Source organism: Tachyglossus aculeatus, chromosome 26 (assembly GCF_015852505.1).
Source record: "Tachyglossus aculeatus isolate mTacAcu1 chromosome 26, mTacAcu1.pri, whole genome shotgun sequence".
NCBI lineage: Eukaryota > Metazoa > Chordata > Mammalia > Monotremata > Tachyglossidae > Tachyglossus > Tachyglossus aculeatus.
Window position 1 is genome coordinate 17,274,845 of NC_052091.1, and position 19,820 is coordinate 17,294,664.

The 19,820-nt window shown below is 46.1% G+C and overlaps 1 protein-coding gene across 2 annotated transcripts in view; it reads right to left on the minus strand.

The window, feature by feature from the left end:
- The window catches only part of ARNT2 (aryl hydrocarbon receptor nuclear translocator 2), a 202,591-nt gene that overhangs the window by 70,067 nt on the left and 112,704 nt on the right, over positions 1–19,820 (minus strand). For both annotated transcript variants that reach the window (XM_038767479.1, XM_038767478.1), the window contains exons 6-8: positions 15,384–15,486; positions 8,587–8,652; positions 8,303–8,388 (exon numbers count right to left, since the gene is read on the minus strand). In XM_038767479.1, the coding sequence (XP_038623407.1) occupies positions 8,303–8,388; positions 8,587–8,652; positions 15,384–15,486 (255 nt within the window). The remainder of the gene's footprint in view (positions 1–8,302; positions 8,389–8,586; positions 8,653–15,383; positions 15,487–19,820) is intronic.

Genomic DNA, 19,820 nt, shown 5'->3' on the forward strand with positions numbered 1-19,820 from the left:
CCTGGGTTCTAATCCTGCCTCTGCTACTTGCCTGCTGTGTGATGTTGGGCAAATCACTGAACTTCTCAGGGACTCAGTTACCTCATCTGTAAAATGGAAACTAAAATGTGAGCCCTCTATGGGATAGGGACTGTGTCCAACCAAATTATCTTATACCTATCCTAGTGCTTAGTACAGAGCCTGGCACATAATAAGTGCTTGAAAAATACCATACAAACAAATAAACAAAAAAAAAAACCCAGACTATCCTGTTGAATGCAATTTACTGGGGAATCCAGCCACCAGGTAGTTTTCCTTTTTTTAATGGTACTTGTTAAGTGCTTCCCATGTGCCAGGCACTGTACTAAGTGCTGAGATAGACACAAGTTCATCAGGTTAGACACATTCCATGTCTAACATGGGGCTGCCAGTCCTATCCCATTTTACAGATGAGGTAATGGAGGCACAGAGAATAACAGTAATAATAATAATAATGGCATTTGTTAAGTACTTACTATGTGCCAGGCACTGTTCTAAGCACTGGAGTAGATACAAACTTACCAGGTTGGACACAGTCCCTGCCTCTCATGGGGCTCACAGTTTTAATCCCCATTTTATAGCTCAAGTAACTGAGTCACAGAGAAGTGAAGTGACAGTTTTAATCCCTATTTTATAGCTCAAGTAACTGAGTCACAGAGAAGTGAAGTGACTTGCCTAAGATCACACAGCAGTCGAGTGGAGGAGTCAGGATTAGAACCCAGGTCCTTCTAACTCCCAGCCCCATCCCTGTCCACTGGACCATGCTCCTTCTCAGGTCGGAGAGCGAGCCGATGGCAGCGGGCCGGTCCCAGTGCAGGGATCAGGGATGAGGGGGGCCCGGCTAAGACCACCACCCTCCCGTGACAGCCAGCCCTGCCTGGGGAACTTCGCCAAGGTCGAACCGCAAAGGGGTCCAATCCACCGGCCATGGCCTGAGATTCAGGTAAAAGCAACATGGCAGAGTGGACAGAGCACGGGCCTGAGAATCAGATGGTCATGAGTTCTAATCCTGGATCCAACCCTTGTCTGCTGTGTGACTTTGAGCAAGTCACTTCACCTCTCCATACCTCAGTTACTTCATCTGGAATACGGGAATTGAGACTGTGAGCCCCACATGGGTTAGGGACTTTGTCAAACTTAACATGTCCAAAATAGAGCTCTTTATCTTTCCACCCAAACCCTGTCCTCTCCCTGACTTTCCCATCACTGTAGACGGCACCACCATCCTTCCTGTCTCACAAGCCGTTAAACTTGGCATTATCCTTGACTCCTCTCTCTCATTCAACCCACATATCCAATCCGTCACCAAATCCTGTCGGTCCCACCTTCACAACATCTCTAAAATCTGCCTTTTCCTCTCCATCCAAACTGCCACCACGTTAATACAATCACTCATTCTATCTCCTGCCTAGATTACTGCATCAGCCTCCTTGCTGACCTCCCAACCTCATCTCTCCCCACTCCAGTTCCTACTTCACTCTACTGCCCGGATCATCTTTCTACAGAAACATTCAGGACATTTCACCCACCTCCTCAAAAATCTCCAGTGGTTGCCCACCCACTTCTACATCAAACAAAAACTCCCCATCATTGGCTTTAAAGCAGTCCATCACCTTGCCCCCTTCTACCTCATCTCACTTCTCTCCTTCTACTACTCAGCCCACACACTTTGCTCTAGTAGCTACCCTTTTCACTGTGCCTCGATCTCACCTGTCTTACAGCCAACCCTTGGCCCATGTCCTGCCTCTGGCCTGGAACGTTCTCCCTCCTCAAATCTGAAAGACAATTACTCTCCTCCCACTTCAAAGTCTTACTGAAGGCACATCTCCTCCAAGAGGCTTTCCCAGACTAAGCCCCACTCTTCCTCATCTCCCACTGCCTTCTTTGCTGCTCTGACTTGCTCACTTTGCTATTCCCCCAACTCCCAGCCCCAAAGCACTTATGTATATATCTGTATATATAATTGTATTTATTTTCATTGATGCTGTCTCCTCCCATCTAGACCATGAGCTTGTTATGGGCAAGGACTGTCACTGTTTATTGTACTTTCCCAAGTGCTTAGTACCGTGCTCTGCATACAGTAAGCACTTAATAAATACGACTGAATGAATTTGATTTGCTTGTATCTACCCCGCGGCTTTATGCAGTGCCTGGCACATAGTAAGCGCTTAACAAACATCATAATTATTATTATTATTCTCAAGTGACTTCAGTAACTGACTCTAGGTCACACAGCAGATGAGTGGAGGTGTCGGGATTAGATCCCAGGTTCTTCTGACTCCCAAATCTGTGCTCTACCCACTAAGCCAAGCTGTTTCTCACTCAGTCAACACTCAACTGGGCTTTCTGTTTTTTATTGTTTTCTTGGCTTTTGTTTGGTTGTTTGGTATTTAAGTGTTTACTATGTTCCAGAAACTGCGCTAAGTGCTGGGGTAAATACAAGCTAATGAAGCTGGACACAGTCCATATCCATGGGCCTCCCAGTCAATCTCATTTTCCAGATGAGGGAACTGAGGCCCAGAGAAGAGTCCATGTCCCACGTGGAGCTCACAGTTTTAATCCAAATTTTCCAGATGAGGGCATTGAGGCCCAGAGAAGTGAAGTGACTTGCTCCAGGTCACACAGCGGATGAGGGGCAGAGCTGGGATTAGAACCCACCCAGGCCCGGGCTCTTCCCACTAGGCCTGCACTGTTTCCCGATGTGTTGTGGGCAATGGTTCATTCATTCATTCATTCAATTGTATTTACTGAGTGCTTACTGTGTGCAGAGCACTGTACTAAGCGCTTGGGAAGTAGAAGTTGGCAACATATAGAGATGGTCCCTACCCAACAGCGGGCTCACAGTCTTCTGAAACAGTCTCCAACTTCTGCAGGCCACATGATAACCAGACACCAGAAATGGTCCTGTGCCCTCCCCCTCCAGTCCCAGACACAAGAAACGGCCCCCTTCACCTCCCCCCCAAGTCACGAACACCAGAAACGCCCCCTTCCCCCTCCCCCTTCCAGCCACGGACCATCCGAGGCCACGGTGGGAGTCCTGAGACAGTGCTGGGCTCTGCAGAATCAAGTGGAACGGTTTGGATAAGCTATTCCCGAGTCAAGCCAAAACCCGAAAATAACATAATTCCTTTGGCATGTCGTGGCTGAGCAGGCTGAGCTGTTACCGAAAATCCAGGGTGGATGGTGAGAAAATGAAAATACAAATATTACAGTCTTTCAAGCTCAAAGAGCTTAGAGTTTAGTGGGATTTCAGGATTGGTGGGACGGGGTTGGGGGGGTCCCCATTGTTACCGGCTATTGAAATACCTCAAAAAGTCTCCCCTGGGGACAAAAATCTTGGATTTAATTTACTCCTTACAACATTGTTGCATGTTGACATACTGTAGTCCATTAACCAAATATTTTCCATGAACTGTTATGGACTGAACCAAAAAAACATCATATGGACTTTTTCCTGGAAAAAAAGATTCCTTAACTGGCCGGGAATGACTCTCCTGAACAATGGATGTCAATCCGATGAAATGGGTGTCTACGGGGGAAATTAATGTTTCTAAATTTTGCAAGTTGGCTGGCGATTTCCTGGGCATCGCTAGAAGTGAACACCCTGGTTCTTCTGCCAGGTTCTCTCCAGACCAAACAAAAGAAGGCCTGGTGAAGGGGTGGAAAGAGCCAACGAAGGGAAGAGCCATCAGCTTATAAAGCCTCCTTTTCATTCAATCATACTTATTGAGACTTTACTGTGTACAGAGCACGGTACTAAGCAGTTCAGGTTTCCCCAGTCCTCAAAAACCTCCAGTCGTTGCTCATCTACCTTGGGAAGTACAAGTCGGCAACATACAGAGATGGCCCCTACCCAACGGGCTCACAGTCTCCCTGTGCAAATGGTTTTTAATGAAACATACACTGTCTTTCTTATTGCTGTCACGTCCTCTAGACTGTAACCTCATCATGGGCAGGGAAAGTGCCTGATAATTCCCAGGCGCCTAGTACAGTGCTCTGCACATTGAAAGCACTCACTACATACCACAGATTGCCCACTCCAGTCCATACGTCACTCTGCTGCCTGGATCACTTTTTTACAAAATTATTCATTCATTCAATCGTATGGCTACTCTCTGAACCTTGAGCTCATCTATCTCATCTCCTACCTCCTGCCCGCATCCCGCCACCGGCCTGGAACGCCCTCCCTCTTCATATCCGACAGACAATTTTTCTCCCCACCTTCAAAATCTTATTGAAAGACACACCTCCTGCAAGAGGCCTTCCCTCAACCCTCACTTCCTCTTTTCCCACTTCTTTCTGCGTCGCCCTGATTTGCTCCCTTTATTCACCCCTCCCTCAGCATCATAGCACTTAGGTTCATATCTGTAATTTATGTATTTATGCTAACGTCCGTCTCCGCCTACTAGAATGTGAATTTGTCCCACATAACAATAATAATAATAATAATAATAATAATGGCATTTATTAAGCACTTACTATGTGCAAAGCACTGTTCTAAGCACTGGGGAAGTTACAAGGTGATCAGATTGTCCCACGGGGGGCTCACAGTCTTCATCCCCACTTTACAGATGAGGGAACTGAGGCACAGAGAAGTTAAGTGACTTACCCAAAGTCACACAGCTGACAATTGGCGGAGCAGGGATTTGAACCCCTGACCTCTGACTCCAAAGGCCGGGCTCTTTCCACTGAGCCACGCTGCTTCTCACATGGGGCTCATAGCCTTCTGATTCCCAGGCCCGGGCTCTAGCCACTATGCCATGCTGCTAGTGTGAGCCCTATGTGGGACAGGGACTGTGTCCAACCTAACATGTATCTACCCCAGCGCTTAGTACAGTGCTTGGCACATAGTAAGCCCTCAACAAGTACCATAATCATTATTATTATTAATATTCCACTGGCTAATCTTCCTTTTTCCAGGGCTTCCCTTTTTGCAAATGGAGCAAGCGAATTAAGCACCTTTCTAAGTGAGGAGCAGCGTGACCCAGTGGAAAGGGCCAGGGAGTTGGAGGACCTGGGTTCTAATCCTGACCCCGTCTCTTGTCTGCTCAGTGTGACCTCGGGCAGGATAGACCACAGGACTGGGAGTCAGAAGGATCTGGGTTCCAATTCTAGCTCCACCACATGTCTGCTGTGTGATCTTGCGGAAATCACTTCACTTCTCTCTGCCTCAGTTACCTCATCAGTAAAGTGGGGGTGGAGACTGTGAGCCCCACATAGGACAAGGACTGTGCCCAACCTGATTTGCTTGTAACCACCCCAGTGCTTAGAACAGTACTTGGCATATTCATTCATTCATTCATTCATTCAATCCTATTTATTGAGCACTTACTGTGTGCAGAGCACTGTACTAAGTGCTTGGGAAGTACAAGTTGCAACATATCGTATTTATTGAGCGCTTACTGTGTGCAGAGCACTGTACTAAGCGCTTGGGAAGTCCAAGTTGGCAACATATAGAGAAGGTCCCTACCCAACAGCAGGCTCACAGTCTAGAAGGGGGAGGCAGACAACAAAACAAAACATAGTAACATACAGTAAGCACTTAACAAGTACTATTATTATCATTATTATTGTAATACCCTGCCCCCAGAAAATCAAAATAAACTGGAAAGCTGAGCTTTAGTGGTTAGGCATACCCAATGTGGACTTTGAAGCACTCCAATACATGGGGAATTTAGGTGGATAAATTGACTATGCCCCTCTCAGGGTTGCATCTCGGCTTGGCTAAGGGAGGGAGAGTCAAGTAGAGGCATATCCATTCCATTCCTATCTCAGCCAGTGGGTAGTGAGTGGAAGGCAATCTGCTACAAGTCAAAACTCACCCATAATACGAGGGCATTTATTAAGCGCTTACTATGTGCAAAGCACTGTACTAAGCGCTGATGCTGGGCAGTAGCGGTATGGGAGAGAATTGAGGGAGGAGACTCACGTTTACTGCGCGGAAGGAAGCAATGGTAAACCACTTCCGTATTTTTACCAAGAAAACTCCATGGATTCACTACCAGAACAATTGCAGATGGAGGTGGGGCGTTCTGGGAGAGATGTGTCTATGGCGTCGCTCTGGGTCAGAGGCAACTCGACAGCATAAGACAAGACAAACTGACTATAGAGGAGCAGACCTGACACAAGGGAACAAAATTATCCTAGCTTCAGATTCATTCATTCATCCATTCAATCGTATTTATTGAGCACTTACTGTGTTCAGAGAACTGTACTAAGCGCTTGGGAGAGTACAATACAACAATAAGCAGACACAACATCACCCTCTCGAAGGTCACCAATAACTTCCTTGCCAAATCCAATGGCTCCTACTTCATCCTAATCCTCCTCGACCTCTCAGCTGCATTTGACACTATCGACCATCCCCTTCTCCTCAACACTTTATCCAACTTCGGCTTCACAGACTCTGTCCTCTCCTGGTTCTCCTCTTATCTGTCTGGCCGTTCCTTCTCAGTCTCCTTCGCGGGCTCCTCCTCCTCCTCCCAACCCCTAACTGTAAGGGGTTCCTGAAGGGTCAGTTCTTGGTCCCCTTCTATTCTCCCATCCCTTGGTGAACTCATTTGCTCTCTGTGCAGATGACAACCAAATCTGTATCTCCTCCCCTGCTCTCCCTCCCTCCAGGCTTGCATCTCCTCCTGCCTTCAGGATATCTCTATTTGGATGTCCTCCTGCCACCTAAAACTCAACATATCCAAGACTGAGCTCCTGATCTTCCCTCCCAAACCCTGCCCTTTCCCTGACTTTCCTTTCTCTGTGGGTGACACTACCATCCTTCCCATCTTACAAGCCTGCAAACTTGGGATCATCCTTGACTCCGCTCTCTCATACACCCCACAAATCCAATCCATCAGCAAACCTGCCAGTCTCATCTTCCCACCATCACCAACATCCGCCCTTTCCACTCCATCTAAACCGCTACTACATTAGTACAATCACTCATCATATCCCGACTGGATTACTGCATCAGTCTCCTTTCTGACCTCCCAATCTCCTATCTCTCCTCACTTCAGTCCATACTTCATCTTGCTGCCTGGATTATCTTTCTACAGAAACGTTGTGGGCATGTCACCCCCCGCCCCCCATCCTTAAAAATCTCCTGTGGTTGACTATCAACCTCCGTATCAAGCAAAAACTCCTCACTATTGGCTTCAAAGCTTTCCATCCCCTTGCCCCCTCTACCTCACCTCCCTTCTCTCCTTCTACATCCCAGGCCACACACTCCGCTCCTCTGGTGCTAACCTTCTCACTGTGCCTGTTGGGCGTCAACCCTTGGCCCACTTCACCCTCCCTCCTCAAATTCATCAATCATACTTTCCCTTTTCAAAGCCCTACTGAAGGCTCACCTCCTCCAAGAGGCCTTCCCAGACTAAGCCCCCCTTTCCCTCCGCTTCCCTTCCCTTGTTCCCTTTGCTCTACCTCCTCTCCCCCCACTACAGCACTTGGGTATATATGTACCTATCTAAAATTCTATTTATTTATATTAATGCCTGTTACTTGTTTTGACATGCATACACCTCTAATTCTATTTATTTATATTGATGCCTGTTTACTTGTTTTGATGTCTGTCTCCCCACTTCTAGACTGTACGGCCTGCGTGGGCAGGGATTGTCTCTATTTCTGAATTGTACTTTCCAAGCGCTTAGTACGGTGCTCTGCACACAGTTAAGCACTCAATAAATTTGATTGAATGAGTGAATGAATGCCCACAATGAGCTTAGAGTCTAGATGGGGGAGACAGACATCAATATAAATAAATAAATGACAAATATGTACATAAGTGCAGTGGGGCTGAGAGTTGGGGGGAGAACAAAGGGATTATTATTTTATTTCATTCATTCATTCATTCAATCGTATTTATTGAGTGCTTACTGTGTGCAGAGCACTGTACTAAGTACTTGGAAAGTACAATTCGGCAATAGAGACAGTCCCTCTATGCTATTTTAGTGTTTAATGGTTTCATCATTCATGATCCTCTAGACTGTGAGCTTGTTGTGGGCAGGGGATGTGTCTGATGTTTTATTGTACTCTCCCAAGCGTTTAGTACCGTACTTTGCACAAAGTAAGCACTCAATAAATACGATTACTAATAATGATGTGCCTGTCTTGGCCCCCTCTTTTCCTCTCACATTCTTAGATTACGAGCTCCTTTAGGGTCAGGGACTGTGCCTAAATCCCAATGCGGATTCTCCCCCAGCAGGTCGTGAAGTTTTCGTCGCCTAGTAAGCCCCTAAGAAATACTATAACCGCTCACGGCCTTGCGAGGATTCCCTCCGTCCTTTCTTACCCGCAGGAGGCCAGGCTTTGATGTAGCCCGTGCAATGGACAACGGCATACTGGGCTTCGCCTTCTTTCACTGGGCCGAGCCCGTTCCTGAAGAGAGAGAATGCAAATAGGGATGAGCAGGATGAACAGGCCCGAGATCCAGCCAAGGAGGTGACTCCCCGCCAGGATCCGGGCTGAGAACTGCCACCCCCCTTGGCTCCATCAACCACCAAGTGGGATCATGCTTAGTACAGTGCTCTGCACCCAGGAGCGCTCGATTAATACCTCTGAATGAATTGTACTGACCTGTACCTTTTCCGCATGGTGGTTATTCGGTTTAGAGGTAGGTGGTCCAGTGGGGCGTTGCCACACCTGAGAGCAAACAGGATTTGGAGGAGCGTGTTAAGACCGGAGCAGAGCTTGGAGAACAAAAATCGGACTCTCCCGGGAACACAGCCCTCGCTACAACCTGCCCTGCATGCTTTGCTTTTCTAATTCATTCAATCATTCATTCAATCGTATTTACTCAGCGCTTACTGTGTGCAGAGCACTGTACTGAGTGCTTGGAAAATACAATTTGGCAATGGATAAAGACAATCCCTACCCAACGCTCTCACTGTCTAGAAGCGTGAAGAGACAACAAAACAAAACAAAGCAGGTGGACAGGCATCAAAAGCATGGACAGACCAACTTTCTCACTGTTTCTCAATCTTGTCTACCTCGCCACTGTCCTGCCTCTGGCCTGGAATGCCCTCCCTCCTCATATCCAACAGAAAGTGACTCGCCCCACCTTCAAAGCTTTACTGAAGACATATTTCCTCCAAGAGGCCTTCCCTGACTAAGCCTTCCTTTCCTCTTCTCCCACTCCTTTCTGCATCACCCTGACTTGTTCGCTTTACTCATCCCCACTACCAGCCCCACAGCACTTATGTACATATCTGTCATTTATTTATTGCTATTAACATCTGTCTCCCCTTCTAGACTGGAAGCTCATTGTGGGCAGGGAATGTGTCTGTTTATTGTTGTAGTGTCCACTCCCAAGCACTTAGTATAGTGCTCTGCACACTGTAAGCGCTCAAGAAATACAATTGACTGACTGAATGATTGAACAAAGCCACTTTAGACAGCAATTTGGACCACCGTCCCCTCCCAGGGTTTTCCAGAGTGGCTCGACCAGAGCGGAGAGGATTGGGCTACCCCTTCTCTCCTTTTCATACCTCTCCCATTGGGTTCACTTTCCCAACAATCTCGTCCTGAACTATCACAATGGGAAGGAAACGTGTCTACCAATTCCTCTACATTGAGCCCGGGCTTGGGACTTAGAAAGACCTGAGTTCTAGTCCCGGCTCCACTTATCTGCCACGTGACCTCGGGCAAGTCACTTCACCGCTCTGGGCCTCGGTTACCCCCTCTGTAAAATGGGGATTAAGACCTTGAGCCCCACGTGGGACGGGGAATGTGTCCAACCTGATTTGGTTGTATCTGTCCTAGGTCTCAGAACAGTGCCTGGCACATAGTAAGAGCTTAACAGATACCATAAAAAAGGGCTCAATAAATATGACTGATTATTATGTATTTGTTAAGGGCTTGCTATGTGCAATGCACTGCACTAAGCACTGGGGTAAATACAAGTTAAACAAGTTGGACACAGTCCCTGGCCCACATGGGGCTCACAATCTTAGCAGGAGGAAATGCGATTTCATTTCCATTTTATAGAGGAGGTAAGTGAGGCACAGAGAAGTGAAGTGACTTGCCCAAGGCCACACAGCAGGCACATGGCAGAGCCGGGATTAGAACCCAGTTCCACTGACTCTTGGGCCCGTGCTCTTTCCCCTAGGCCACACTGTTTCTCTGAATAGGCAACCCAGCTTTGGCTGGGGGATGCTGGGAGGATGCAAGATGGGATGGAAGGGTTTTTTAATGATATTTATATTTTATGATATTTATATTATGTTAAGCCATTTATTTTACTTGTACATATTTACTATTCAATTTATTTTATTTTGTTAATATGTTTTGTTTTGTTGTCTGTCTCCCCCTTCTAGACTGTGAGCCCGCTGTTGGGTAGGGACCGTCTCTATATGTTGCCAACTTGGACTTCCCAAGGCTTAGTACAGTGCTCTGCACACAGTAAGCACTCAATAAATACGATTGAATGAATGAATGAATTTATTACTCTATTTTACTTGTACATATTTACAATTCTATTTAATTTCTTAATGGTGTGCATCTAGCTTTAATTCTTTTTGTTCTGACAACTTTGACACCCGTCTGTGTGTTTTGTTTTGTTGTCTGTCTCCCCCTTCTAGACTGTGAGCCCATTGTTGGGTAGGGACTGTCTCTATATGTTGCCAACTTGTATTTCCCAAGTGCTTAGTACAGTGCTCTGCACACAGTAAGCGCTCAATAAATACGATTCAATGAATGAATGAATACAAGCTAATCACGCTGGACACAGACCCTGCCCACGTAGGACTCACAATCTTAATCCCCACTTTACAGATGAGGTAACTGAGGTGTAGAGAAGTGAATTGACTTGCCCAAGGTCACACAGCAGACAAGAGGTGGAGCAAGGAGGCCCGGAAGAGAAGCAGCACGTTATAGAGAATAGAGTCCGGGATTAGGAGTCGGAAGGTCACAGGTTCTAATCCCTGCTCTGCCACTGTCTGCTGTGCAACCCTGGGCCAGTCACTTCACTTCCCGGTGCCTCAGTTACCTCATCCGTAAAATGGGGATTGAGACTGTGACCCCCATGTGGGAAAGGGACCGTGTCCAACCCAAGTTGTTTGTATCCACCCCAGTGCTTAGTACAGTGCCTGGCAGATAGTAAGCGCTTAACAAATACTACTATTATTTTTATTATCTCCGACCAGCAGGCAGGCAGGTTCTTCTGGAGCTTTTCACCTGGGTCACGGCACACCCAACATCCCAAGGACAAAATGTTCAATGTCACGTCCGTACTAGGGTTCTGGGATCAAACCGCTGTAGCTATCCAAACGCCAACAACTACCGTTCCCTACCCCACCGATGGTTCTGTTTACTCATGTGTAACCAAGAATAATGAGCCCTAAAACAATGCCATCCCAATGCAACTGGGGCGATGACAAACGAACCATCAACCATTTCTCTCTTGTTGGTTAACCACGTGACTTCTTCTTTGACAACATATTTTTAATATTACCGCTTGAAAGGGAACCAGAACCAGTGTGGCAATCCTGCCTAGAAGCTTTGATCCAGAAGAGGGAAAATGGAAATGAACAAACCCGAAGGCACAATGGTTCGCATTCCGGCGTAACAATGGTCTGAGGCAGTGAGACCCCCCAAGTGAAGTCTGCCTTGGGAGTCTGACCTCCTTGTTTTGAATCCCTCCATTCATTCATTCAATCGTATTTATTGAGCTCTTACTGTGTGCAGAGCACTGTCCTAAGCTCTTCCTCCAACGAGTGCTGGCAAGGTCCAGGGGTCTCGTGGGTAAGGCTGAGCCTCCCATCCGATTTGCTTGTATCTACCCCAGCGTTTAGTACAGTGTCTGCCACATAGTAAGCACTTAAACACAACAATTATTGATATTATTATTGGGGGCTGGAGTCAGTCAGTCAGTTCCTGTGTGCAGAGCAACGTAGGAAGCGCTTGGGAGAGTACAGTAGAACAACAGATTGGACAGATTCATTCAATTGTATTTATTGAGCGCTTACTGTGTGCAGAGCACTGTACTAAGCTCTTCCTCCAGCGAGTGCTGGCAAGGTCCAGGGGTCTCGTGGGTAAGACTGAGCGACCAATCTGATTTGCTTGTGTCTACCCCAGCGCTTAGTACAGTGCCTGCCACATAGTAAGCACTTAAACACAACAATTATTGATATTATTATTGAGGGCTGGAGTCATGTGTGCAGAGCAACGTAGGAAGCGCTTGGGAGAGTACAGTAGAACAACAGATCGGACAGATTCCCCTGTCCCCAATGAGCTTTCAGTCTAGAGAAGCAGCATGGCTTAATGGATAGAGCATGGTCTCGGAGTCAGAATGTCATGGGTTCTAATCCTGACTCTGCCACTTGTCTGCCTTGTGACCTTGGGCAAATCACTTCTTTGGGCCTTAGTTTCCTCATCCCATTTTCTAGACTGTGAGTCCACTTTCTAGACTGTGAGCCCACTGTTGGGTAGGGACTGTCTCTATATGTTGCCAACTTGTACTTCCCAAGTGCTTAGTACAGTGCTCTGCACACAGTAAGCGCTCAATAAATACGATTGATTGATTGATTGATTGTAAAATGAGGACTGAGACTGCGAGCCCCACGTGGGACAGGGGCTGTGTCCAACCTATTGGCTTGTATCTACTACAGCGCTTAATACAGGGCCTACCACATAATAAGTGCCTAACAAATACCATAATTATTATTATTAGAGGATGAACTTACAGCCTGGAGGCCCAATGGGGCGGGCTCTGTTTTCTTCCATCCCCTCAAAAACTTTTCACTCCAATTCACTTCCTGTCCAGACAATGGGAAGCAATTTCCCTAAGTGCTGAACTTACCTGGGGAGATCCTGGAATCCAATTATGTTCCCTTCCCAGGCATACTGGGCAGAATGATCTGTCTCACTTTCCATCAGCACTGTCATAATTATCTGTCTCTCTGGAGAGCACCAATCCTGTCCCATGAGCACTGGACAGAATTATCTGTCTCTCTGGGGGGTTCCAGTCCTTTTCCCTGAGCACTGTCTTAATTATCTGTATCTCTGGGGAGCACTAGTCCCTTCCCATGAGCACTGGACAAAATTATCTGTCTCACTGGGGAGCTCCAATGCCATTTCATTTTTGGTTGTTTTTTTGTTGTTTGTTTAATGGTATTTGTTAAGCATTTATTACGTTCCAGGAGCCGAATTAAGCACTGGGATGGATACAAGCAAATCAGGTTGGATGCAGTCCTTGTCCCGGTCTTAATCCCCATTTTACAAGTGAGGGAACTGAGGCCCAGAGAAGCGAAGTGACTTATCCAAAGTCACACAGTGGACGAGTGGCAGAGCTGGGACTAGAACCCAAGCCCGTGCTCTATATTGCCAGCCTCTCCTTCTTCACCCTGGGATGGGTGCTATCCCAAAGTGCTTAGTACAGTGCTCTGCAAGCAGTAAACACTCAATAAATACCATTATTTATTGACAATTACTCTGACTCCCAATCTGTCATGGAAATGAGGCTATAGTGTGGGGCTGTGTATTCATTTATTCATATTTATTGAGCACTTACTCTGTGCAGAGTACTGTACTAAGCACTTGGGAGAGTACAGGACAACAATAAACAGACATACTCCCTCCCTACAACGAGCTTATGGTCTAAAGTAGAGCCCGGGCCTCTCATCGGCTAATTCTGTTGTATTGTACTCTCCTTAGTGCTTAGAGCAGTGCTCTGCACATACTTAGAACTCATTAAATGCCACCGATTGATAGACTGATTTTTGTTCAGAATGGTAAGCAGCAGCACCTAGCGAAAAGAGCACAGCCCTGGGAGTCGGAGGACCTGGGTTCTAATCCTGGCTCTGCCACTCACCTGCTTTATGACCTGGGGTAAGTTGCTTCACTTCATTGGGTCTCAGTTTCCTCATCTGTAAAATGGGGATTTAATGTCTGTTTCCCCAACCGCCTAGACTGTGAGCCCCATATGGGATAGGACTGTGTCCAATCCCATTATCTTGTTTCTACTCTAGCTTATTTCAGTGCTGGGCACCTTGTCTTGTCTTGTCTCATGCTGTCTAGTCGACTCCAACTCATAGCAACACCACGGACACATCTCTCCCAGAACGCCCCACTCTCCATCCGCAATCATTCTGGTAGTGAATCCATAGAGTTTTCTTGGGAGAAATATGGAATTGGTTTACCAACGCCTTCTTCTGCTCAGTAAACTTGAGTTTTTTGCCCTCTACTCTCTCCCATGCTGCTGCTGCTGCCCAGCACGGGTGAGTTTTGACTTGTAGTAGACTGCCTTCCACCCACTAGCCCAAACTAGGAATGAAATGGGAATCTGCTTGATTCTCCCTCCCGTAGTCAAGACTGGAGAACTACTGGAAACTCTTCAGGTGTGACCCTGAGAGGGGGCTGGGCACCTAGGAAGCAATTAACACTATTATTATTATTATTATTATTATTATTATTATTCTTAATGATAACCTGAACCATGGGCATTTAATGAATGTCAAGCAACCAGAGCAGTGTGGCCTAGTGGAGCATGGGCCTGAGTTCTAATTCCAGCTCCACCTCTTGTCTTCTTTGAGACCTTGGGCAAGTCATTTCATGTCTCTTGGCCTCAGTCACCTCATCTGTAAAATGGGGATTTAGACTGTGAGCTCTGTGTGGGACAGGGACTGTATCCAACCTGATTAGCTTGTATCTGCCCCAGCAGTTAGTACAGTGCCTGGCACATAGTAAGTGCTCAACAAATGCTATTTAAAAAAAAAACAACAAAGCCCCCTCCGGCAGCCAGACGCTCCCCTAAATGGCCCATGGTGGGGAAGATTGGCCAAGGGGAATTTGGTTTATTGGATGGAGCACAAGTCTGGGAGTCAAAATGTCATGGGTTCTAATCCTGCCTCTGCCGCTTGGCTGCTGTGTGGCCTTGGGCAAGTCACTCCATTTCTCTGGGCCTCAGTGACCTCATTTGCAAAATGGGGATTGAGACTGTGAGCCCCACGTGGGACAGGGACTGTGTCCAACCCGATTTGCTTGTATCCACCCCAGTGCTTAGTACAGTGCCCAGCACAAAGTAAGTGCTACACAAATACCACACTTATTTGGACTTGAACAGGGCAGTTTGAACTACAAGGTCCCCAATCTCATCTGTAAAATGTGGATTAAAAGTGTGAGCCCCACGTGGGACAACCTGATTACCCTGCATCTACTTCAGCGCTTAGAATAGTGCTTGACACACAGCAAGTGCTTAAAAAAGACCATCATTATTATTAAATGGAGGAGAATTTAATAATAGGTCCTTCTGATTCCCAGGCCCGGGCTCAATCCACTAGGCCACACTTGCTTCTCAGCAGCTTCTTCTCACAACAACTCCTGAGCAGACAGGGATGGAGTCCACTGAGATCCAGCCGGGACTTAATGAAACTGACCTCATCCTGCAGATGAATGAACGCCTGGACCCCATGCACATCCTCATGGAAGACTGCTGGCCCTCCTTCTTCACCGTCCCTGTCTTCAGGTCCAAGATCCGACCTAAAGAGAGAGAGGAAAACAATGGTTTATCATTATTATTATTATCAAGCGCTTTCGAGACATTTCCGATTCAAAGCGACTCCATGGATATACTTTCTCCAGAACGTCCTGTCCTCTGCCATAATCTGCAACCTTTCTAATGGTTCTTCCGTTATCGTTGTTAGGGTCTCTATCCACCTAGCTGCTGATCCGCCTCTTCCTCACTCTCCCTGGCCTTTTCCTAGCATTAGTGTCTTCTCCGGAGAATTAGTCCTCCTGATTATATGTCCAAAATATGCTCATCTAAGTCTGGTTATTTGGCCTTCCGAAGACCACCTGGGTTCATATGCTCTAAAATCCATTTGTTTGTTTTTCGAGGAACCTTGCTGGTTCAATCTCCCATCCTATCCCGACTGGATTAGTGCATCAGCCTCCTCTCTGATCTCCCATCCTCCTGTCTCTCCCCACTTCAGTCTATACTTCATGCTGCTGCCCGGATTATCTTTGTGCAGAAATGTTCTGGGCATGTTACTCCCCTCCTCAAAAATCTCCAGTGGCTACCAGTCAACCTATGCATCAGGCAAAAACTCCTCACTCTCGGCTTCAAGACTCTCCATCACTTCGTCCCCTCTTACCTCACCTCCCTTCTCTCTTTCTCCAGCCCCTGGCCCACGTCCTCCCCCTGGCCCTCCCTCCGCACATCCACCAAGGTAGCTCTCTTCCTCCTATTAATAATAATAACAGTAATAATAATAATTATGGTATTTGTTACTATAATAATAGTAATAATAAGAACTATTATTACTAAGCACTTACTATGTGTCAAGCACTGTTCTAAGCACAGGAGTAGACACAAATTTATCAAGTTGGCATTTCTTCAGCATTTACTATGTGCCAGACACTATACAAAGCACTGAGGTAAATACAAGATGATTAGGCTGGACATATTTTATGCCCACACAGGATTCTCAGTATTAATCCTAATTTCACGGATGAGGGAACTAAGTCCTAGAGAAGTGAATTGACTTGACCAACGTCACACAGCAGACAGGTGGTGGAACCACGATTGGGACTCAGCTCCTTCAGACTATAGTAAGCACTTAACAAATACTACTACTATTATTATTAATTATTTTTGTTATTAATTGCTATTATTATTAAATGGACAAAGCTATAAAAGGCCAGATTTGTAGGTGACACATGCTCAGAGCTTGCATCTGAAGCATATGCTAGTAATCTCCTGGATAGAAGAGTGATACTGTTCATCCGTTTCCTACACTGCACTTTTTTATGGCATTCGTTAAGTGCTTCCTAAGGTTCAAGCACTGTTCTAAACACTGGGGTAGATACAAGTTAATCACTTCTCTGGAGAGTGGAAGCAATCATAATCATCATCACCATCTTCATCATCATCATTATTATTACTATTATTATTATTATTATTCTCAGCTCAGAGTCATCCAATCTGTAGATATCCTCTATTTATAAGAGGCCAGAGTTTGCCGTTTGGAATCCATTCATTCATTCATTCAATCGTATTTATTGAGTGCTTACTGTGTGCAGAGCACCGTATTAAGCGCTTGGAAAGTACAATTTGGCCACAAATAGAGACAATCCCTACCCAACAACGGGCTCACAGTCCATCCTCCCCTCTCGGGGCACAAATCAATGCTGTCTTCACTGCCCGCTCCACCTCACTTAACTTTTTTCATTCATTCATTCACTCATATTTATTGAGCACTTACTGGGTGCAAAGCACTGTACTAAGCACTTGAGAGAGTACAATAGAACTACAAACAGACACATTGCTGCCTACAACAACCTCACAGTCTGGGGGGTGGGGGGAAGCAGACTTTAATAGAAATAAATAAATAAGTAAATAAATAAGTAAATAAATAAATAAGTAAATAAATAAATAAATAAATAAATAAATGACAAATATATACAGATATATACATTTGTGCTGTGTCTGTGTCTCACCTCTATCCCCCCAGTGACCCTCTTCCTTCTTGGCCCAGCCCTGGATCACCTCTGCAATGCATTTCCTCCACTACTGCGCGGACAGAGAGTGGCTGGGGGAAATTCAGGCATCACGCCAACTCTGCTCACTTCAAATTCATCCTCATCTTCTCTAACTCTGTCCTCTCTTCCCCATGGCAGCACTGCTTCTCCTCCTCCTCGACTCCTGAACCCCCTGATCCGGCCAATTGTTCTAATTTATTCATTCATTCATTCAATCGTACTTACTGAGCACTTACAGTGTGCAGAGCACTGTACTAAGCACTTGGGAAGTACAAGTTAATAACAATAATAATAATGATAGCATTTGTTAAGCGCTTACTGTGTTCCAAGCACTGTTGTAAGTGCTGGGGTGCTTACAAGGTAATCAGGTTGTCTCACGTGGGGCCCACAGTCTCAATCCCCATTTTACAGATGAGGTAACTGAGGCAGAGAGAAGTTAAGTGACTTGCCCAAAGTCACACAGCTGACAAGTGGCAGAGCCGGGATTAGAACCCACGACCTCTGACTCCCAAACCTGGGCTCTTTCCATTAAGTCACGCTGCTTCTCATCCGCCTTTGACTCTTTCCCATGCTGTCACGGCCGCCCAGCCCAGGTGAATCGACTTTGTCTAACGCTTCGGCTTCGGCCTTTCCCTTATGTACTTCCCAAGCGCTTAGTACAGTGCTCTGCACACAGTATGCACTCAATAAATATGATTGAATGAATTATGGGTAACTTTAGATGGCATAGCTCTAAGCTTCATCAGCGTACGCAAACTTTCTACACCGTAAGCCCGCTGTGGGCAGGGATCCTCTCTCCTTATTGCTGAATTGGACTTTCCAAGCACTTAGTACAGTGCTCTGTACACAGTAAGTGCTCAATAAATACGATTGAATAAAAGAATGAATGAATGTTCACATGAAAGAAGAGATCTACTAGCTGCTTTCCAATTCTTCCCCTTCTCCATATACCTCTGACTCCATCACTTCTCACCTGCTAGAAACATTTGTAACGCTCTTCTACCCTTCCCTCTCACTCTGCTCCTTCTTTCTCCTTTTTGTAATTCTTCTAGCACCTGTCTCCCCTGCTAGACTGTAAGGTCCTCAAGGGCAGAGGTCATGACTACTAAATCTACTGAATTCTCCCAAGGGTTTAGTACAGTGCTCTGCCCAAAGAAAGTGTCTAATAAATACCACTGATGGCTAGTACAGATATGTTTCCTAAATAACAGACCTCTCAGATTAGCCGTTGGAGGCAAAAATAAGACGAGAAGCAGCATGGCCTACTGGATAGAGCACATTAGACTGGGGTTCTAATCCTGGTTCCACCACTGGTCTACGGTGTGACCTTGGGTGAGTCACTTCACTTCTCCGGGCCTCAGTTCCCTCATCTGGAAAAAGGGAGTTAAGTCTGTGAGCCCCGTGTGGTACAGGGACTGTCCACCCTGATTATCTCATACCTACCCCAGTGCTTAGAACAGTGCTTGATGCACAGTAAGCACTTAACAGCCCACTTTTAGACTGTGAGCCCACTGTTGGGTAGGGACTGTCTCTATATGTTGCCAACTTGTACTTCCCAAGCGCTTAGTACAGTGCTCTGCACACAGTAAGCGCTCAATAAATACGATTGAAAATACCACAATTATTATCATTAGTAGTAGTAGTAAACACTCAGTAAATACCATTGATTGATTCCTTGTCCAAATGTTTGTCTTCTTCTAGTTGACTGGTCAGAGGAACAGAATCAAACTATTTTGACACATACAGGATATTTTCTGATGGACTCGACAACAGGACACGAAAATAATTGCTGGAAATGGCTGGAGTTTGTCCAAGAATTGGGAAAGAACTCAGAAGGGGAGGTGGTGAGATTCACAGCAAGAGAGTACAGCCTATTGTCATAAACAGCCAATATGCAAGAGGACTGGGTGGGTTGTCAATGTAACTCACTTCCAACCCTGGAAAACTGATAGATTAGATGATTAAGTTTTAGGAACAGCGAGGACTTGGAAAGCATGACTTGTTGGGGAAAACATCACACATTACTAATATGTTGGAATTCATTTCAGTGATCAATAATTATGCGGATAGAGGGGAAGCTACTTGCCCAACTTCCTGGGGAAACACGCCACATGTGCGTCACACACGGGTCAAGAAATGTTTCCTTATGTTTGCATCCTCCCCACCCTCCTGCACCTGTAAATTTCAATGGCTGCCCTCACTGAAAAACAATTCCAAATTTACCAACTTCAAGATTTGCCTTTCCAGGCTGAAGAATTCCCATTCTTTTCACCCTACCCTCACCCAGAAGATGCTCCATCCCCCTAATCTTCTTGACTGTCCTTTTCTAGACC